The following is a 22040-nucleotide window of genomic DNA, read 5'->3' on the forward strand; positions in this document are numbered from 1 at the left end:
GGTGCAATCCAATGTTCAAATTGTAACGAATGGTTCAGAAGTAAAGGAGGATTGACAGTTCATAGATGTGTAGAATTCTAGCAGGCACAATATTCATTCATCAGACTTGTTGCCTTTTGGAGGCAAGCGTGACTGTGTTACGGTAGCTTTTGAACAGGACAGGACAGGTGTGTGTGTGTGTGTGTGTGTGTGTGTGTGTGTGTGTGTGTGTGTGTGTGTGTGTGTGTGTGTGTGTGTGTGTGTGTGTGTGTGTGTGTGTGTGTGTGTGTGTGTGTGTGTGTGTGTGTGTGTGTGTGTGTGTGTGTGTGTGTGTGTGTGTGTGTGTGTGTGTGTGTGTGTGTGTGTGTGTGTGTGTGTGTGTGTGTGTGTGTGTGTGTGTGTGTGTGTGTGTGTGTGTGTGTGTGTGTGTGTGTGTGTGTGTGTGTGTGTGTGTGTGTGTGTGTGTGTGTGTGTGTGTGTGTGTGTGTGTGTGTGTGTGTGTGTGTGTGTGTGTGTGTGTGTGTGTGTGTGTGTGTGTGTGTGTGTGTGTGTGTGTGTGTGTGTGTGTGTGTGTGTGTGTGTGTGTGTGTGTGTGTGTGTGTGTGTGTGTGTGTGTGTGTGTGTGTGTGTGTGTGTGTGTGTGTGTGTGTGTGTGTGTGTGTGTGTGTGTGTGTGTGTGTGTGTGTGTGTGTGTGTGTGTGTGTGTGTGTGTGTGTGTGTGTGTGTGTGTGTGTGTGTGTGTGTGTGTGTGTGTGTGTGTGTGTGTGTGTGTGTGTGTGTGTGTGTGTGTGTGTGTGTGTGTGTGTGTGTGTGTGTGTGTGTGTGTGTGTGTGTGTGTGTGTGTGTGTGTGTGTGTGTGTGTGTGTGTGTGTGTGTGTGTGTGTGTGTGTGTGTGTGTGTGTGTGTGTGTGTGTGTGTGTGTGTGTGTGTGTGTGTGTGTGTGTGTGTGTGTGTGTGTGTGTGTGTGTGTGTGTGTGTGTGTGTGTGTGTGTGTGTGTGTGTGTGTGTGTGTGTGTGTGTGTGTGTGTGTGTGTGTGTGTGTGTGTGTGTGTGTGTGTGTGTGTGTGTGTGTGTGTGTGTGTGTGTGTGTGTGTGTGTGTGTGTGTGTGTGTGTGTGTGTGTGTGTGTGTGTGTGTGTGTGTGTGTGTGTGTGTGTGTGTGTGTGTGTGTGTGTGTGTGTGTGTGTGTGTGTGTGTGTGTGTGTGTGTGTGTGTGTGTGTGTGTGTGTGTGTGTGTGTGTGTGTGTGTGTGTGTGTGTGTGTGTGTGTGTGTGTGTGTGTGTGTGTGTGTGTGTGTGTGTGTGTGTGTGTGTGTGTGTGTGTGTGTGTGTGTGTGTGTGTGTGTGTGTGTGTGTGTGTGTGTGTGTGTGTGTGTGTGTGTGTGTGTGTGTGTGTGTGTGTGTGTGTGTGTGTGTGTGTGTGTGTGTGTGTGTGTGTGTGTGTGTGTGTGTGTGTGTGTGTGTGTGTGTGTGTGTGTGTGTGTGTGTGTGTGTGTGTGTGTGTGTGTGTGTGTGTGTGTGTGTGTGTGTGTGTGTGTGTGTGTGTGTGTGTGTGTGTGTGTGTGTGTGTGTGTGTGTGTGTGTGTGTGTGTGTGTGTGTGTGTGTGTGTGTGTGTGTGTGTGTGTGTGTGTGTGTGTGTGTGTGTGTGTGTGTGTGTGTGTGTGTGTGTGTGTGTGTGTGTGTGTGTGTGTGTGTGTGTGTGTGTGTGTGTGTGTGTGTGTGTGTGTGTGTGTGTGTGTGTGTGTGTGTGTGTGTGTGTGTGTGTGTGTGTGTGTGTGTGTGTGTGTGTGTGTGTGTGTGTGTGTGTGTGTGTGTGTGTGTGTGTGTGTGTGTGTGTGTGTGTGTGTGTGTGTGTGTGTGTGTGTGTGTGTGTGTGTGTGTGTGTGTGTGTGTGTGTGTGTGTGTGTGTGTGTGTGTGTGTGTGTGTGTGTGTGTGTGTGTGTGTGTGTGTGTGTGTGTGTGTGTGTGTGTGTGTGTGTGTGTGTGTGTGTGTGTGTGTGTGTGTGTGTGTGTGTGTGTGTGTGTGTGTGTGTGTGTGTGTGTGTGTGTGTGTGTGTGTGTGTGTGTGTGTGTGTGTGTGTGTGTGTGTGTGTGTGTGTGTGTGTGTGTGTGTGTGTGTGTGTGTGTGTGTGTGTGTGTGTGTGTGTGTGTGTGTGTGTGTGTGTGTGTGTGTGTGTGTGTGTGTGTGTGTGTGTGTGTGTGTGTGTGTGTGTGTGTGTGTGTGTGTGTGTGTGTGTGTGTGTGTGTGTGTGTGTGTGTGTGTGTGTGTGTGTGTGTGTGTGTGTGTGTGTGTGTGTGTGTGTGTGTGTGTGTGTGTGTGTGTGTGTGTGTGTGTGTGTGTGTGTGTGTGTGTGTGTGTGTGTGTGTGTGTGTGTGTGTGTGTGTGTGTGTGTGTGTGTGTGTGTGTGTGTGTGTGTGTGTGTGTGTGTGTGTGTGTGTGTGTGTGTGTGTGTGTGTGTGTGTGTGTGTGTGTGTGTGTGTGTGTGTGTGTGTGTGTGTGTGTGTGTGTGTGTGTGTGTGTGTGTGTGTGTGTGTGTGTGTGTGTGTGTGTGTGTGTGTGTGTGTGTGTGTGTGTGTGTGTGTGTGTGTGTGTGTGTGTGTGTGTGTGTGTGTGTGTGTGTGTGTGTGTGTGTGTGTGTGTGTGTGTGTGTGTGTGTGTGTGTGTGTGTGTGTGTGTGTGTGTGTGTGTGTGTGTGTGTGTGTGTGTGTGTGTGTGTGTGTGTGTGTGTGTGTGTGTGTGTGTGTGTGTGTGTGTGTGTGTGTGTGTGTGTGTGTGTGTGTGTGTGTGTGTGTGTGTGTGTGTGTGTGTGTGTGTGTGTGTGTGTGTGTGTGTGTGTGTGTGTGTGTGTGTGTGTGTGTGTGTGTGTGTGTGTGTGTGTGTGTGTGTGTGTGTGTGTGTGTGTGTGTGTGTGTGTGTGTGTGTGTGTGTGTGTGTGTGTGTGTGTGTGTGTGTGTGTGGTGTGTGTGTGTGTGTGTGTGTGTGTGTGTGTGTGTGTGTGTGTGTGTGTGTGTGTGTGTGTGTGTGTGTGTGTGTGTGTGTGTGTGTGTGTGTGTGTGTGTGTGTGTGTGTGTGTGTGTGTGTGTGTGTGTGTGTGTGTGTGTGTGTGTGTGTGTGTGTGTGTGTGTGTGTGTGTGTGTGTGTGTGTGTGTGTGTGTGTGTGTGTGTGTGTGTGTGTGTGTGTGTGTGTGTGTGTGTGTGTGTGTGTGTGTGTGTGTGTGTGTGTGTGTGTGTGTGTGTGTGTGTGTGTGTGTGTGTGTGTGTGTGTGTGTGTGTGTGTGTGTGTGTGTGTGTGTGTGTGTGTGTGTGTGTGTGTGTGTGTGTGTGTGTGTGTGTGTGTGTGTGTGTGTGTGTGTGTGTGTGTGTGTGTGTGTGTGTGTGTGTGTGTGTGTGTGTGTGTGTGTGTGTGTGTGTGTGTGTGTGTGTGTGTGTGTGTGTGTGTGTGTGTGTGTGTGTGTGTGTGTGTGTGTGTGTGTGTGTGTGTGTGTGTGTGTGTGTGTGTGTGTGTGTGTGTGTGTGTGTGTGTGTGTGTGTGTGTGTGTGTGTGTGTGTGTGTGTGTGTGTGTGTGTGTGTGTGTGTGTGTGTGTGTGTGTGTGTGTGTGTGTGTGTGTGTGTGTGTGTGTGTGTGTGTGTGTGTGTGTGTGTGTGTGTGTGTGTGTGTGTGTGTGTGTGTGTGTGTGTGTGTGTGTGTGTGTGTGTGTGTGTGTGTGTGTGTGTGTGTGTGTGTGTGTGTGTGTGTGTGTGTGTGTGTGTGTGTGTGTGTGTGTGTGTGTGTGTGTGTGTGTGTGTGTGTGTGTGTGTGTGTGTGTGTGTGTGTGTGTGTGTGTGTGTGTGTGTGTGTGTGTGTGTGTGTGTGTGTGTGTGTGTGTGTGTGTGTGTGTGTGTGTGTGTGTGTGTGTGTGTGTGTGTGTGTGTGTGTGTGTGTGTGTGTGTGTGTGTGTGTGTGTGTGTGTGTGTGTGTGTGTGTGTGTGTGTGTGTGTGTGTGTGTGTGTGTGTGTGTGTGTGTGTGTGTGTGTGTGTGTGTGTGTGTGTGTGTGTGTGTGTGTGTGTGTGTGTGTGTGTGTGTGTGTGTGTGTGTGTGTGTGTGTGTGTGTGTGTGTGTGTGTGTGTGTGTGTGTGTGTGTGTGTGTGTGTGTGTGTGTGTGTGTGTGTGTGTGTGTGTGTGTGTGTGTGTGTGTGTGTGTGTGTGTGTGTGTGTGTGTGTGTGTGTGTGTGTGTGTGTGTGTGTGTGTGTGTGTGTGTGTGTGTGTGTGTGTGTGTGTGTGTGTGTGTGTGTGTGTGTGTGTGTGTGTGTGTGTGTGTGTGTGTGTGTGTGTGTGTGTGTGTGTGTGTGTGTGTGTGTGTGTGTGTGTGTGTGTGTGTGTGTGTGTGTGTGTGTGTGTGTGTGTGTGTGTGTGTGTGTGTGTGTGTGTGTGTGTGTGTGTGTGTGTGTGTGTGTGTGTGTGTGTGTGTGTGTGTGTGTGTGTGTGTGTGTGTGTGTGTGTGTGTGTGTGTGTGTGTGTGTGTGTGTGTGTGTGTGTGTGTGTGTGTGTGTGTGTGTGTGTGTTGTCTGTAGCTCAACCATTAGTAAGTCGCATTTGGAGAGTGGAAAGATATCCAAGACCTCTGGGTTGCAAGTTCTAGGAAAGGCATACTTTTCTTGGGCAAGGAATTCACAAACAAATACCTGTCTTGACTCTGGGAGTACCTGGTGAATTGACTTTGAGACCGCTGGCTTGGCATCCTGCTGCAGAAGAGTACTCGTCTAGTTTTAGACTGTGCCAAGGGGCTATGTCAGTGCAACCAAAACTTCGAGTAGCACCAAAGACCTTGTCTAAAGTCAGGTTCACGATGTGACAGACAGTAATTCATTTCGTTCCATAAAATTTGGTGGTCAGGTTTATTTGCCAAACATTGACCCAGAGCGATTCACAATTTGTTGCGCACTCTAAGGACATGACTTTATTATCTTGGTGGGAAAGGAAACTCTATTGTTGTTATATGTGCTGTGGTGCAACCGAAAGAGCAAGAAGAAAAGGAACTGTAGAAATGTTTGTCATCGTCTTCAGGGATTATACATGATACTTATAAGCTAATTTGCATATTTGTGATTCTCTTTGATTGGTGATTTATTCAATTTTATTTTTGCTAAAACAGTAATCGCTTGCTGTTTTGATGCCGGGATAGAACTGGATTCTAGTTGTGTGCTACCTGTTTGTCAGTGTCTGCATTGTCACGTTAAGTAACATAACAGCATTCACGGTATGTTACTGTTTTTTATGTGGGCGGACATGATGCTATGGAACAGAACGGCTGCTGTTTATCAAATATTATGAACCCGGCTTTAGTTAATGCTAGGTAGGGGAGTTATCTTTAACATAGGACATCTGAAGGTCAAACATCCATTATTTATCCTCTGTGTGTGTGTGTGTGTGTGTGTGTGTGTGTGTGTGTGTGTGTGTGTGTGTGTGTGTGTGTGTGTGTGTGTGTGTGTGTGTGTGTGTGTGTGTGTGTATGCGTGTGTGTACGTGCGTGCGTGCATGCATGGGTGAGTGGGTGGGTGGGTGCGTGCTGCATGTGTGTGTGTGTGTGTGTGTGTGTGTGTGTGTGTGTGTGTGTGTGTGTGTGCATGCGTGCGTGCATGTGTGCTTGCATGTCAAGTTTATGGTTTGTGTAGAATAATGTTTCATGCAACTAACTTAGACTTTGTTACAAGATGTCTTCTCTAATCTGACATATTTCGAATCGTCAATGATATTTTTATGAAATAGATAACAAATTGTATTATGGTTGGGTTTTAGATGCTTCTGGCAGTTCATGTCAGGGACGTATGTCAGATGGAGTGTTTGATGGTGTGGTTCACACACAGGCAGAAACATTCTTTATTGAACCGGCACGTCGATATTTGCCATTGTATCAATCTTTTGATGGAGTTATCTTCAAGAGTTCTGATGTTTTATGGGATCATCCATCGCATTCAAAGAACAAGACAAGTTGTGCAATGAATAAATGGATGTACAGGGAGATGAAAAAACTGCAACAGACAGCACAACCAGTTGAAACAAGCAGAAAAACGTCAGCAGTTTTTGTTTGTATTTGATATTTGTGTAGAGCATTGAGTAGGCAGATGGCTTCACTACTTGTCTAAGCTAGTTGATAGATATAGGGAGACAGAGATAAAGACATACAGACATACAGACGGAAAGGGTGACAAACAGACAGAGGGACAGACACTTGGTTATTTGTCTTCACTTGGCCCTGTCGCCCCTGCCAATACAGTCTAAACCAGCAGATAGTATCAAGCTATACTAATTAGAACATATAATTACAATAGCAGGAAACAGAATGAAAGTCTGAAAGGCTAGTCAAACAATCTTCCCAGTCTTGTTCTTTATGCACTAGACAGTGAAATAGCAACACAAGGCCATTTGAGACATATATTACAGAAGAGACTGATGTGAAGTTTTGTTATTAATCGAATCACAGACACTGGATGACTTGAATGGGATGAGTTCTGGTTCACCATCTAGCTCTTATCAGCTTTTCAAAAAAGCTTACCGTATTACCACACATAAATACATGTGCTTGTTTGTGAGTGTTATGAACCAGTGTGCCTGTACCTCGGGGTACTAGTGACTTGTTGATGAGGTTTATTGGCCAGGTATCTCCAAGTAGCAGAGTGGGTAGATGAGTTTTATAGACAGAGATGTTCTTTGAGGGTGCGGTATTGTCGATTGCGGTCTGTCAACAACAGGAAACTTCTTTGTTATGTACACTTTTTATTACGTCAGCTTCTAGAGAAGGGTTTCGTATACGTATCTGAAACAGAGTGCAGTTTCAGCAGTGTCGATGATAACGATGGATGATGATGGGGAGTTTGAGACCGAGTGTATTGACGAAGAAATGATCACTTAGCAATTATGACAGTACTTTAGACAAAAAGCTACTTAGAGAAGTATGTTGGATAGTGTGAATGTAATTCTTGTCAACACAACACCCAATCAGATGAATTCCAGTTGTTCACTTAGAGGCGCATGGGCTTCTATCTCTAACAACTTGTCCTATTCCTGAAAGATCCTCACAGGGGCATGCACTTTTATGCACGGTAATACGGTCTATCAACGGTCATTTTTCAAGATTAAGGCACGAAACAGTTTGCAAAAGTTGAAATAGTGCATAGAACTGAATTATGCCTCCATGTAAAACGATGACTGTTTAGGCCGGCAGAGCAGATATTTAAAATGTGCATAAGTGTTTGATTCCAGCCGCAAAGAGTCTTAGCATCCTTCTTATGCCAGCAGTAAAGATTGATGTTATAGACAAGGACATCTAGGACTGCATTTGTAACACTTAAATCCTTGTCTTAAGGTGAGACACGCTTATTTCCCAAATATCCTTTCTGTTGTAAGGTGAAAGACGGCGATGTACTCCTTGAATGGGGAAACATTTTATGCACTGGAGTCAGGGATATCATCAGATTGTACAAATGATATGATCTGGGACTTTATTGTTTGATGGCAGTTCTTCAAGACTTGCCACAATAGATTCTGTTTCAAGTGATGTTCTAAATTTATGATGCATGTCAGAGGATGAAAAGAATGGCTAGGAATTCAAGGCTTTCTGGTGATGGTGTTTCTGTGACATTATGACGATGTGACGCAAGTGTGATCTGCAGGAAATTATCAAGATTAGGTCAATCTAACACATGCCCCTAAGTAGGTATTCTCCTCGGCTTGTTAGTTGTTAGATGTGACTTGTATGGCAGCCCATTTTGGGTCACGCTAGTAGAATGTTTTGGTTTTAGTTGTCACTTTAGTGTGTTAAGGGTGTAGTCGTCATGATTTATGATAATACATGGTTTGACAGACAGACAGACAGACAGACAGACAGTCTAGACAGACAGACAGACATAATGATGTAACGCTAAAGTCATCCTCCACAAGCTGACTCATGTCTTTCCTGGAGAAGTACATGAGAACATATACGATAGAGACTATCAAGTAGCTTGCATTAAACTAAAACTGAACTCAATAGCTTGTTTGCATTTAACGTTAAAAATGTAATGTAGAGTTTGTGTTTCAATAAATGAAATTGACAGACAGACAGACGAACAGACAGACAGACACAGACATTTTAAATAGTTTTGGTTGTAATAGCATTCATTTATAAAAATATATGAAAAAGACAGATGGACAGACAGACAGACAGATTAGTTCTTTCAAGTTTTGTTTTAGTTTAGTTTAGTCATGAACACTGATAGTAGTTAGACGGCATTATAGTTATTTGCATATGGAAATGTATGATAGATAAATGTTTAAATGAATGTGACAGACATGCAGACAGGCACACAGACAGACAGACAAAGAAAGGCTACCAACTGGCAACCAGATAGTCTTCACACCTCTAGTCATCGAACACTTTGGTAGATGGGGTGATGAAGGATACTAATACCTCCGTTCTCTTGGATCTTAATCCTTTGACAAAAATGGTCGGCGCAACGTAGTACAATTTCTGGATTACTGGCGAAAAACATTCAACGTTCAGCTACAGCAATGCAGTGCTTGAGTAATTCAACGTAAGATGTCATCTTTGGGTTGCAGAGTTCACACAAAAGGAAACTGCAAAATTCCAATAATTAATGTGCTGTAGTAACTGGAACGCTCTTTGGGTTCTTCGGTAGCTATAAACTGTAGTTTTAGTTCTAAACTTGTTCTCTGTAGTCTCTAGGTAATTCTGTGTAGTTGGACTCGTAGCTACATATTGTATGTTGCTAAATTCATTTTTCAAATATATGTATTGGACAGACAGACAGACAGACAGACAGACAGACAGAAGAAAATGCTAAAATGGAAGGTACTTGCTTAATTGAGAATGCAACTTCACTTCGAGATGGCGCTAGACTTCACTCTCTGCAAGGCAAAGGTGCAGGCTCTTGGTTGTCTGCTATTCCAACTTCAGGGAAGCTCGCACTTAAACCCTCCGAATTTTGGTTGGCGGCTTATCTGAGACCTGGACTTCCCTTGCCTTTGTGTGATGATATTCAGACGCGTGACTGTGGACGAGCAACTGGTGACTCAAGCGGATATCATCAGATTACATGCAAAACAGGGGGTGGTCCTGTGTGGTCACATGACTCGATCATGTCTGTGTGGTCAAAGTGTCTAAACGATCTCAAAATTCAACACAAAAGAGCCAAATGATAGACATGCTACATCTGACAGCTGCCCAGACATTGCTGTTTTTGATACTGGTATTGGTGCCAACGTAGAGTTAGATATAGCACTTACTCATCCTTGGAGTTTGGACTTATTTCCAACGTCAGCCACTATGGAGGGAGCAGTCACTGCTAGAAGGGAAGACAGGAAGTTGGCTTGCTATGAGAAAGAAAAACATCCTGGTGGGTTGTCTGTGAGAGTGGTTCCACTAGTCTTGGAACATTTTGGGGAAAGAAGGCAGAGACCTATTTAGATGACTTGTCAAAACGATCAAAGAATGACTTTGGAAAATCAAACAGGGCAGAGTTTAAAGACTATTGGCGTCAAAGAATTGCCATTCAATTGCAAGTTGCAATGCCAATGTACAGTGAAACCTGTACCAGCGACCACCTCTCAGCGACCACCCAGCTTTAGGGACGGCATCTGCCTGGAACGGAACATTGTCCCATACAATAGCTACTGTACTATGTGACCACCTGCCCAACGCCAATGACCGCTAATCCAAGGCCCTACAGCAATTAACACCTCTTCTAAGCGACCACAATGTACCTTTTTTGTCTTGATTACACATTCCAACATGGCTGTCACCTCTCAGAGGTGTTGCCGACACACGTGCGATCATGTCAAGAATTCGGAGACGAGTGGGGAAAAAGACCTCCTACATCAAGCAAAGAGGCGGTGTGAGGATCGAGGCAGAGAGGATGTCATTGATGCTGGACAACATGGCATTGACACAAGTGACACTGAAGATGATGATGATTATGATCCAATTCGAGTTCAAACTTACAAACAAGCCGTAGAGCTCATGGATGACCTATTCCAGTTTTCACTCATCAGAAATGATCAGAAAATGCTGGATTTGGTTGCAAAGCTGGAAAATGTGGTGCAGAAGAAGAGTTTGGAAGTCAGGCAGCAGCAAACTCTATCCAGTTTCTTTTCCCTGTCACATTAGCTAGCTTTGATTAGAACAGTCTGTAACCACATGGACGAAATACATGTATGTACATTGCACAAAACAAGAAACGAGACGTTTAGCACTTTGTAAGTTCCGTGTCGCAGTGGTCTGGCATGCAGGGCTATAGGTGTGTGGAAGCGCTAGGCTTCCTCTACTAAGCGACCACCTGTCCTAAGCAACCAATATCCCTGGGTCCCACAGGTGGTCGCACAGGTTTCACTGTACTTCTGAAGAAAATCAGTAATGCCTTGTCGGGACATGCCAAGTGCCCAGACTTGTAGATGTTCTATAGGAAAGGGATCACATGATCCCTTTTAACCAGTTAGTAGTTAACTATATATTGTATTTAGTTGTTAGTTGTTTTCTCTTGCTTTTATAGTTGTTAGTTGTTTTCTCTTGCTTTTATTGTGATAGGACAAACATAGTTAGCCATTTGCTATTGTATCCTAATTCAAATATGAAAATATATGTATTGACAGACAGACAGACAGACAGACAGACAGACAGACAGACAGACAGACAGACAGACAGGCATTCCCAAGCAACATCTCTCACTTGTAAGCTAGTTTTTGTTGAACAGGGACATCTATGTCCCTTTACTTTACTTAATTTGCGTGTTGTTAGCAGTTGGACAATGTGAACTGTACTTAGCCTTTGCTTGCTATTGTATCTAACTTCATTTATGAAAATATACTACCATCGACAGACAGACAGACAGACAGACAGACAGACAGACAGGCAGGCAGGCAGGCTCAAACTCATTAAGAGGTAGATGCCGGCTAACAGGTTTGCACGTATGAGTGTATAATTTTGAACGTTACTTGTGTCTTCATTGTGTACTGTACTGATGTGTGAATAATTATGGTATTGTTTGAAATGTCTGATGCTAAATGCATTTTAGTAGTTTGCTGTTGTTTTTGGTGACCATTATCACAGAAAGAAGGTCAATAACCTAATTATTGTAGAGGAGAGGAGAGGGTTTTGAAACCTTGGATGAAGGGCCAATGTTAAGATACAAGAAAGCAGACAGGGTTGTACTACGGCTAAACTATGCTACTAACCTACAGTGATTATTACACGTATTATTACTTATCTTCACACCTGAAAGGGAGCCATCATGATCATCATCACTACCAACCAATTACTGTTTTGTGTAATTTTTTCTAGTTTAACATTTCAGGTACTTGTTGCTCACATCTATATGAACAATTGACTGAACTAGCAAGTGCCACTGCATGATTCTAATTTTAATTGTATTTTGAAAGTGCTTGTTTATGTAATAATTATTTAAGTGCTATGTATTTATTAATTTTGGAAATACACATTAGGTATAAGTACTTGTAACTGTTTTGTTGTTTCATTGATGATATTTTTATAGTGTTTCTCTGAATATTTTGATTTAGTACTAATCATGACCAACATTCACAATCTACCAAGAATATGTATCGTCGGGCCGCCAATGCTCCTCTGGACACTTGCACTGTGCTAGTTGCTGCTGATCGATTTTTCCTTCAACATGTAGCAGGGGGAAGTGAGGCTGAGGCTATCTCAGAGATCACACTTCATGTAGATGCTGCAAATACAGTTTATAGAACAACAGAATTTGGATTGACTTATCGTCCTGGTTTGTCCATAGCAAGAGTACAGATCTACACAGATAGTAGCAACATTTTTGATGATCCAAATTTAAGCGTTCAAAACTTTTTAGATCGCTGGTCTCGACTGAATCACGACTATTTCTGTTTGGCCATGTTATTCACTTATCGTGACTTTGCAGGTGGCGTTTTAGGACTAGCGTGGGTTGGATATCCTTCAGGATCAGGAACTGCTGGTGGAGTATGTCAGAAACAAGTTAGACTGTCATCAGGAATTAGAAGCCTTAACTCAGCCATAGTGTCACTGATCAACTTTGGAGAACGTGTTCCTCGGAAAGTGTCACTCATTACCACAGCACATGAATTTGGTCATAACTTTGGTTCTGAGCATGACCCTGAAACTGCAGAATGCTCACCTGGGACTAGCAATAATGGCAACTACATCATGTATGCTAAAGCTACTGATGGGGATCAACCTAATAATGATGAGCTTTCACCGTGCAGCATTCGTCAAATTGCAGCTGTTTTAAATAGCAAAGCGGAGAGTTGCTTTCAACGTAAGTATTGTCCTTTTATTATATGACCGAGTTTGCGACTAGAAGGCAGGCAGGTACTGAGGGTAAGTGAACAAACAGGCAGATGACCAGACAGATTATGGGTGGACAGACAGATAGACAGACAGACAAATACGCTATTCTCATATAGACTCTACTAGTACGTATGCTAGGAAATTGTGAAAGCAAACCAGTCCTTGCAAACAACAAAGTCATAGATTAACTAATGGAGTTGGCCTACAGACAGACAGACAAACAGACACACAGGCACACAGATCCTGGGTGTTGAACGGCAAACTCTTCTCCTTGTCGTTCTTGTTTGGACTTATGCTCTGGTCATGCCTGAAAGTATGCAGCATGCTCATCATTCCTGTGGGGTGCGGGGCCACATCTTTGCAGTATGTGTTATGCCATTTCCACAGTTCTCATGACCCAAATAACTGGCTGGACAGTTTTGTTCCTTTTGGTCCTCATCAATGATAGTTGCCATAAATGGTTTAACAAATTTTTGCAGCACGTTTGTCATTGCAAACATTAGTTTAGATTATAGGTACAGATTTGAATGAGGAAGCTATTGGGTTTGTAGGTGTAAAGATCCATTTTACAGCTTCAACCTTAATTAAACTGTGCTAGTTGAAAAATTTAGACCATTTCTTCACCCAGGACATTTTCATTGCTACAATTTGAAAACCATCTCAGCTAAGACAGTGCAATTTATTCAACCAAGTCTAAGAATGCTTTTTCGAGGTTGTTGTGCAATTGACCCCTTTCCAGTTCTGGGTACTTTGGTAATAGCCATATTTGGTTGGAAACATGCCTTCGCTTGTGTATCCTGCAACTGTTTGGGTTTTATTGTGCGGGATCTTGTTAGTTGCTGTAATGCTGACTGCTTGTTGTGTTCGTGGTTGTCGTAGCTTCTTGTCAGGAGATAAGTAGCTGTAACTGCGGAAAAGTGAGTAATCAATGGTTCCTGCCTTCTGGAGCTCTTCCAACTTTGGAACTTTAATAGTAGTTCTTTTGGAACTTTGGCACTTCCAAGTTTTGGAATTTAAAGTATTTGGAGAAAAATAATGACAGACAGACAGACAAGCAATAATCCTTTGGCACCTTATTTTTTTAACAGTGAGTTATGGTGACATCAAGATCAGAGATTACACTGCTATTGACATTTTACATACTGTTATTATAATGGTTCTTTGGATCTCTGTGTTTGATGGATTCTGAATATATTGAGCATATCTCTGTATTCAGAGCCAGTGCCAGATAGATATACCTCCCATACATGGGCATATAAGGAGATGGAATCCTAAGTCATTCTATGCTATCTAAAGCTGAATGACTTTGTTGCTGAAAGATATATGACTATTGGACAGACAAGTAGACAATCAGATGGAGGAACAAACTGAAACAGTCATTGATAGTGTGTGTGTGTGTGTGTGTGTGTGTGTGTGTGTGTGTGTGTGTGTGTGTGTGTGTGTGTGTGTGTGTGTGTGTGTGTGTGTGTGTGTGTGTGTGTGTGTGTGTGTGTGTGTGTGTGTGTGTGTGTGTGTGTGTGTGTGTGTGTGTGTGTGTGTGTGTGTGTGTGTGTGTGTGTGTGTGTGTGTGTGTGTGTGTGTGTGTGTGTGTGTGTGTGTGTGTGTGTGTGTGTGTGTGTGTGTGTGTGTGTGTGTGTGTGTGTGTGTGTGTGTGTGTGTGTGTGTGTGTGTGTGTGTGTGTGTGTGTGTGTGTGTGTGTGTGTGTGTGTGTGTGTGTGTGTGTGTGTGTGTGTGTGTGTGTGTGTGTGTGTGTGTGTGTGTGTGTGTGTGTGTGTGTGTGTGTGTGTGTGTGTGTGTGTGTGTGTGTGTGTGTGTGTGTGTGTGTGTGTGTGTGTGTGTGTGTGTGTGTGTGTGTGTGTGTGTGTGTGTGTGTGTGTGTGTGTGTGTGTGTGTGTGTGTGTGTGTGTGTGTGTGTGTGTGTGTGTGTGTGTGTGTGTGTGTGTGTGTGTGTGTGTGTGTGTGTGTGTGTGTGTGTGTGTGTGTGTGTGTGTGTGTGTGTGTGTGTGTGTGTGTGTGTGTGTGTGTGTGTGTGTGTGTGTGTGTGTGTGTGTGTGTGTGTGTGTGTGTGTGTGTGTGTGTGTGTGTGTGTGTGTGTGTGTGTGTGTGTGTGTGTGTGTGTGTGTGTGTGTGTGTGTGTGTGTGTGTGTGTGTGTGTGTGTGTGTGTGTGTGTGTGTGTGTGTGTGTGTGTGTGTGTGTGTGTGTGTGTGTGTGTGTGTGTGTGTGTGTGTGTGTGTGTGTGTGTGTGTGTGTGTGTGTGTGTGTGTGTGTGTGTGTGTGTGTGTGTGTGTGTGTGTGTGTGTGTGTGTGTGTGTGTGTGTGTGTGTGTGTGTGTGTGTGTGTGTGTGTGTGTGTGTGTGTGTGTGTGTGTGTGTGTGTGTGTGTGTGTGTGTGTGTGTGTGTGTGTGTGTGTGTGTGTGTGTGTGTGTGTGTGTGTGTGTGTGTGTGTGTGTGTGTGTGTGTGTGTGTGTGTGTGTGTGTGTGTGTGTGTGTGTGTGTGTGTGTGTGTGTGTGTGTGTGTGTGTGTGTGTGTGTGTGTGTGTGTGTGTGTGTGTGTGTGTGTGTGTGTGTGTGTGTGTGTGTGTGTGTGTGTGTGTGTGTGTGTGTGTGTGTGTGTGTGTGTGTGTGTGTGTGTGTGTGTGTGTGTGTGTGTGTGTGTGTGTGTGTGTGTGTGTGTGTGTGTGTGTGTGTGTGTGTGTGTGTGTGTGTGTGTGTGTGTGTGTGTGTGTGTGTGTGTGTGTGTGTGTGTGTGTGTGTGTGTGTGTGTGTGTGTGTGTGTGTGTGTGTGTGTGTGTGTGTGTGTGTGTGTGTATTTATGAGTGCTCTTCGTTTTAGCTACTCGTGGTTCTTTTTGTGGAAATGGCATAAAAGAGAAGGATGAGGAATGTGACTGTGGTTTCTCTGATGAATGTGCTTCTGTTGACCCTTGTTGTACTCCTCAAGGAGGGCAAGGCAATGATACAGAATGCACGTTTAGATTGGATAACAATGCAGAATGCAGGTTAGTGGTGCTTATATGGTTGCTATTTTCACTTTAATGCAAGATCTGAATATTTGCTGTTGTTTAGCTACCTTGAGCCTGTGTAATTGTTTATTGTGTGTATTTCTAATTGCTTTTTGGGTTGATCACTTACAGTACTAAAAGGTTCTGTTGTTATTTTGTCAATGACATTAATCGACTTTAACATCCAATTAGAAAGTGAGGAGATACTCTTCTACTTGGCTGTTGAAAAATAGATGGCACACTCTGTGCATACTGTCCGAAGTTAGGAATGGGCAGTTAAAATTTGGTGGAGATCCGATGCGCCGTTTCAGAGAAATTCACGTGCCAGTGGAAGTGGTTCCATCAGCAAGAAATCGCGTTATTCCGAGAGAACTCCGGAAGATGATGACAGCCTCAGTGTTGAGCTCCATCCATTCGGTGTGCGCGAGCAATATTCTGTGGCACTGTGACTCGCTGTTTGGAGATACTCTCTTACTCACAGATACACAGACAGACAGACAGACAGATCTCCTAGATATAGATTACAGAACAGGAAATCCATGATTGAGGCTTTGTCACAAAGCTATCTATCTGGATGTAGTGGCAATAGGATGGTTTTTGTTCAGATGTATGATATTACAAGATGTTTGTGAGGAGGAAGAGATGGCACAGAATAGAATGTTTATTGACATTCAGGCAAAGATTTTGGGTACAGGGTTGTTGAAACTTTTAGAAGATTTGTGGTCGCTTGTGTAGAGATAACTTGCATTTTGCTCTTTGTTGTGAATTTGCAGTTTAGTGCCAGACTTGGATATCCTGTGATAAAAGTTTTGACTACCTGCATGGTGATGAATTTAGCAATGAGTTATAGTTACTCTTGTGGACGATGGTGATATTGACTGATGACAATGCAGTACTTTTGTTTTTGGAAACATGTAGTAATATTGTATGGAGATAGTATTGTCTAAAATACTGTATTTTGTGATGTGAGATCAGCGCTATTGACTTTTTGTTTACAGAACATTACCATATAGCATTGGTATTCCTGGCACTAACAGAGGATTTTGCGCAATTTATTGATTTAGAGTTTTCATTAAGACATAGATCATATGGTCTATGAGTCGTCAACCAGTTGAGGAACAATGTTGAAAGCTGATAATAGCAGAAGAGACGTTGATTTATTGAGCATCTTGCTTGCATGCATTGTGCCATGCGCTTAGATAGCATTTCATGTTTCATTCGGTGATGACAATCAACTTTAGGATAGCCTTTTACATGAAGAGAAGGTGTAATGGAGCTTATCTGCTGCAGCAGTTTGGTGATACTTTTACTTATGTGTCTACACACGTGTTTTCTTGCTTATTCATGCAATTATCTCAATGACTGCCTGTCTGCTTTAATACTGTTTGCTTGCTTTTGGCCTGTTTAGTTTTGTCTTCTTTCCACTGACGTGAATATATTGTACTTCTTTTGTATGCGTAGGGCTATATACAATATAATAGGCTGTCTATGCTTGTGCTTAGAAAAGTCATGTTGTAACGTATTTAAATTGATGATGATGATGTTGTGCTGAGTTTATTGCTCATGATTGGTTGTTGGTTTAGTCCTAAAGATGGTGGTTGCTGCACACAAAACTGTAAGATTCTGAAACCTCCTTTTATTACTCCGTGTAAAGCTGCTACTGACTGTCTCCAGGCGTCTTATTGCAAATATCCTTTCGTTGATAGTCTTAGGTAAATGTTTTACATAGAATTGATATTAATAGTGTCATGCTGTGTACATACATGTGGCTATGTCATAGTCTTTTTTGCGTATTGTCATTGGTTCTGTTTTCAGTCTTATTTTGTGTTTGCATACTGTCATTGGTTGTTTGGCATTTACCATCCTTGACCTTGCTATTCTTACTGGATCAAGTGGTTTCTGTCCTGAGCAACCTCCCATAGAGAATCAACCAGCAGGAGGCAAACTCTGCGATAATGGCACAAAGACGTGCGTTTTGGGAGACTGCAGTGGCAGCATTTGCTCAACCATCAATTCTACAGAGTGCTTTTGTGACAACAGTCCATATCTTTGTCATATTTGCTGTCGCTTGCCTGGCACAGACCAGTGTTTGCCAACATCGTCTTCGGAACTAAAGGGATTCAATCCAGACTTTCGAGCTCTTCTTCGTTCAGCTGGCCGTTCATGTCAGAACTATGAAGGCTATTGCAATTCTGCAGGATCGTGCCAGGGAGTTGACAACAATGAGGTATTCAATACACTCAACAAAGTTTTGTTTTCTTCAGATTCTCTGAATTGGATAAAAGAGAACTGGCTAGTGATTGTTGGTATTGTTGGAGGGATCGTCTTTATATTAATCATGTTGCATGTGACATACAAAAAAAATAAGCCAGTGAGAAACCTTGCGAGGAAGGCGTTTAGTAGAAAGAAGAAGGAAGCAGAAGAGAAATTGAGGAAAGAGAAAGAAAACGCTAAACGCAAGAAAGACACACGTAAGATATGAATCATTTGTAAACTAGAAAATTTATGGTAAATTAAGAGAAATTTACATCTGTAAATAATTAAATTAGCCAATAATATACGAACAGTCAAATTAAGTTCTCATTAATGTCTTTTTGTTGTTGGTATGTGGAGCAGCAGTTGCTTCACTGATGTGTACACTGGATTGGCAAAATAAGTGTCAATATTATTAAATAAGATAATATACAGTGTATGTCAATATATGACATTAGTATTGCTCTGCAATTTCTGTTTGCTTAATCATTGTGTATTTGATTTTTATGCCAATTTATACTCTACCTAAGGCAGTAGCTATCTGCTAAGTGCTCAGCACACTGCTAAGCATATTTAGGAAAGTAATTGATTGATTAATTCTAAATGTTGTTGTGACTTGATTTGTAGTCTTGAGCTTGGTAGTTTGTCAGAAACTGCGGTCTCACAGTGCTATTAATTTTTATTATTTATCGTACGGAAAACAGTACTTTAGTAATAAATAATTGATAAATCATTAATAAATAATTACTAAACTATAAATTTATGTGTATAATCAGTGGTGGCGGAGCTGGGGGAAGAGGGGGCAATTGCCCCTTCCCAACTTCACGATTAACAACTACGAAGAAGTTTTTGAAGAAAATTTTTGAATATTTGTACTCCGGTATGAGTTGACAGTGTATACCATATTTCATCGAATAGAACGCCATGCTAAAATAGAACGTCACGCTCTAATAGAACGCTACCCTAGTGTCTCTCTGAGAAATAGAGCCATGCTGAAACAGAGCGTTAACGCCACCTTCTAGACATGAGCACAGTGGACAACCACGTGTTGTAGGACAGAATCCGTGTCGTAGTCATAGCAGAGCAGACTGAGCAGCATCGTCCAGGTATGTAAAAACGAAGATTCTACCGTTTCCACCTAAACGTGAAGGCTATTGAAGAGTCCAAGAGGTGAAGATGAAGATATCTAATTGTAGAGCAGCGAACGGTACCGGTATAAATTCGCGTTTATTTTAATTAATCAACACCACTAATGTTCTGTGGATACACTAATAACAATAAAGTACGTCACTGTTCTTCCAGAAGAGATGTTCAAGAATAGAGCGCCCATGCTTGAATGCAACACCATGCTCTAATAATAATAAAATTAATTAATAGAACGCCACTCTGGGGACCTCTTCCAAATATTATTAAAGCCATGGCGTTCTAAGTAAGCGCTTTCTGTTGCCTAAGAGGAGTGTTTAAAGTTCAACACTAGAAAGCGCCTCCCGACGTGCAGGAAACGTCGACAACGCACTCTTGGTTAGGCGTGGGGAACTTCATGTACTTCGACGTCCGTTTATGCGCCGCCTCCCAACTGCGAGTCGCTCCTGCGCCACTGTGTGTAATAGTGTGTGGGCCAAATAAATTAAGACTGCAAATCACGCCTATTTTCTACTTTTGCTTTTCACGCTCACAGTTTCTAGACATGTAAGTAAATATAGTATCCAATTTAGGTTACAAATATACTGCGGGACTGAGTGCCGTCAGTGTGCAAGGAGTGGAACACATGCACTGTTACAGTCTGTACCAAAAAAGGGTTTGCAAGGCTCTCTTCGATCGTCAAATTAGAATCTAGAATACTAATTCAGTGCAAACCGGCGTTGACCAATTTAGCATTTCGTAGCTAGCTAGATTATCCTGTGCATGCGCACAAAATGGAGAAAGTACGGAGTGCATGCGAATCGTTAGCTAGCGCGGAGCCGCCGGAGATTCCGTTCTCCCGTCAATCGGGTTGTCGACTTTAAAATTACTTGTAAAATAGAAGAAATGGAAACAAATAGAAACATATACAGGCAGATGGACAAAACTACAAATCGTGTGACCATAGGCGCCGAGAAACTGACTCCTTTCCAGTACCGGGTACTTTGTTTGTACAGCAGAACCTCGCTAATCCGAACAGCCCCATGCCAAGCCTTGTTCGGATTAGTGAAATTGTTCGGATTACCAAAACGGACACCCATACACCGATGCGAGGTATTCGGCTCTGCCGAACGCGTATCACCTGAGGTTCAGACCTAGGCACAGGTATACTGTACGTCTCCAATCGCAACAACACCATGCACACGTACTGGCAAGCACTTACTTGCAAGCATGCTAGACCTAAGCATCCCAACACTTGTATAGACAGGTGACTGAGAAGGACAGGCAGTCTTATCATCAAACGGTAAATCTGTTTGGTGCGGCGCTTTGTCGCAGGTTCACTTACTCTCTGTTCACTTACTCTCCGTTTGCTATGACCTTGAAGGTACACTCGAAAGTCATGATCAGTAATCAAGATTGGAACGTCCTGCGTGACTCCGCCTAGACTAACGGACAAGCTCCAACAGCCGTATGTCGAGATTACACGAGCGATGACAGTGAACGCACGCTATACATTCCAAAGTTGTTTACATGGTCGTTTCCGTCGATCGAGTTGGTACATTTCCGTCGAGTCGGTTGGTCGGTACATTTCCGTCGAGTCGGTCGCCATTCCGGTAAGACGACTACCCTAACCCTAGCTACGCCTAGGATTAATAATTGATGGATAGGCGGCTTCTGCCTTGTTGATGCAGTCTTCTTTGACTCTGCCATTGCCGGATAGCGTAGTGACGTCCTAGAAGTGATGGGCATGCGCACTTTACCACGATTTCTCGGCACCGGTTACACTGAAACGATGATGTGTATTATCAAAGAGATAGTCAACGTCGTCGTCAAAATACTACTCTAAGATTAATTAAGCGGACTGTGTAGTAACTTGGCTAGAGTTGAACTGTTTTGCTTGAAGCGGGTGACACGCCCCAACCCCCACGCCCCCAATCCCCCCACGCTATGCCGGTGAATTTTTCAGTAACAAAGGCAAAGAAATTTGAGCTATTTGGTATTTTATTCAATTTTCAATGATCATGCGATGTAATGTTTTAGTTGGCATTGGTCAATTGGTGTTGTTTATGCCTAGGTATGATGTTGCCTCGTTTGAAGAACATGTTCCCAAGTGCACAAGAAGATCTTCTGAAAGACGTTATTCATCACAGCGTCAACGAGGAGAAGGCTGTAGAGAAACTGTTGGCTATGAAATTTCTAATGCGCAGATGGTGAATGAAGGCTCGATTTCAGTTAATGTTATTTCTTTTGCTAAACACCGTTGCAAAGTGGCGACCAATTGTTAGCATAAAATTAATGTGGAGTATTTTAACTGCCATCACGTCGATGCAGTGAGATTGTTTTTTGAATATTCTTATAGTTTTTGATTGCCTCACGCAGTGGTCTAAGTCTGCTGAGTAATTAGTATAGATGTTCGGTTAGTTTACGGTAAATTCGGTAATTGCTATATTGCTATATGGTCTGGCTCTTACGGATTTAGAATTGACATGTTATTTATTTGTTAGCTCGAATCACTGTACTATATACATTTCTGGGGTTTGGTAGCATTCGTCCGAACTCACGCATGGTAGAAGTTTGCGATAAGAATTAGGGCTAGGGATGTATCCGACAAAGCGATCGATCATATCCGCACACATCGTGTCTATGCACCGTCTAGATATATATTGTAGACTAGAGTACAGACAACGCATTCACCTGCGTAGTACGCTATGAATGTCAAGGCTTCGACAAGATCTAGCCTACAAGATCCGTGCAGGGGTCTCTTCGATGTGTCATACAGACGTACCAAATTTCTCTGCCAACTATATGCAGAACTGAAATCAAACCATTCTGTACAATTTGACGCTTATTTAGATACTAGGTGTCGACGACTACATTTATGTTATCAATTAATTATGTTTGCGAGTTGTAACAACTGTTCACAGGGCCAGATCCAGAGGGGGGTTTAGGGGTTGCAACCCCTCTTTAACCTCTGCGCTAAGGTTATAGTAAAGCTGTTAGAAACTACCGACTCGACGACTCGCCACGCCTCCTGCGCATACGTTCATTGTTACGGTATGGTTACGTATGTGCTAAATTAAATTGTCACAAGAGTGGATTGCCGCCAATCATCTAAGTGTTGCAATGACGCACGGATGGTTAGAGACACGCGTACTGCTCTAGCTGTAGTGTTGCTATGTCAACAACACTACAGCTGTAGACTAGCTACTGAGCTTTAGCTATTAGATTAACCCTAGGCGTAAAGCTACATGTAGTCGTCTTACCGGAATTAAATGGCGACCGATTCGACGGAAATACCGACTCGATGATTAGACAGAAACGACCATGGAATGTATAGCGTGCGTTCACTGTT

At 43.1% G+C, this 22040-nt stretch overlaps 1 protein-coding gene across 1 annotated transcript; it reads left to right on the top strand.

The window, feature by feature from the left end:
• On the top strand, window positions 1–21247 carry LOC134187780 (disintegrin and metalloproteinase domain-containing protein 10-like). Its single transcript, XM_062655931.1, has 7 exons — window positions 1–167; window positions 5759–6032; window positions 11531–12279; window positions 15145–15310; window positions 16897–17001; window positions 17198–17784; window positions 20763–21247. The coding sequence occupies exons 2-7, from the start codon at window positions 5788–5790 to the stop codon at window positions 20900–20902; spliced, it is 1992 nt and encodes a 663-aa protein (XP_062511915.1). The 5' UTR covers window positions 1–167; window positions 5759–5787; the 3' UTR covers window positions 20903–21247.
• Window positions 21248–22040: the final 793 nt, after the last annotated feature.

Source organism: Corticium candelabrum, chromosome 12 (genome assembly GCF_963422355.1).
Source record: "Corticium candelabrum chromosome 12, ooCorCand1.1, whole genome shotgun sequence".
Classification (NCBI taxonomy): domain Eukaryota; kingdom Metazoa; phylum Porifera; class Homoscleromorpha; order Homosclerophorida; family Plakinidae; genus Corticium; species Corticium candelabrum.

Excerpts from the sequence above, each read along its gene's own strand:
- LOC134187780 (XM_062655931.1), top strand. The coding sequence starts at position 5,788 with ATGTCAGATGGAGTGTTTGATGGTGTGGTTCACACACAGGCAGAAACA. Across the intron at positions 6,033-11,530 it reads GTTGAAACAAGCAGAAAAAC|TACTAATCATGACCAACATT; the intron begins GTCAGCAGTTTT and ends ATTTTGATTTAG. Across the intron at positions 17,785-20,762 it reads TAAACGCAAGAAAGACACAC|GTATGATGTTGCCTCGTTTG; the intron begins GTAAGATATGAA and ends GTTTATGCCTAG.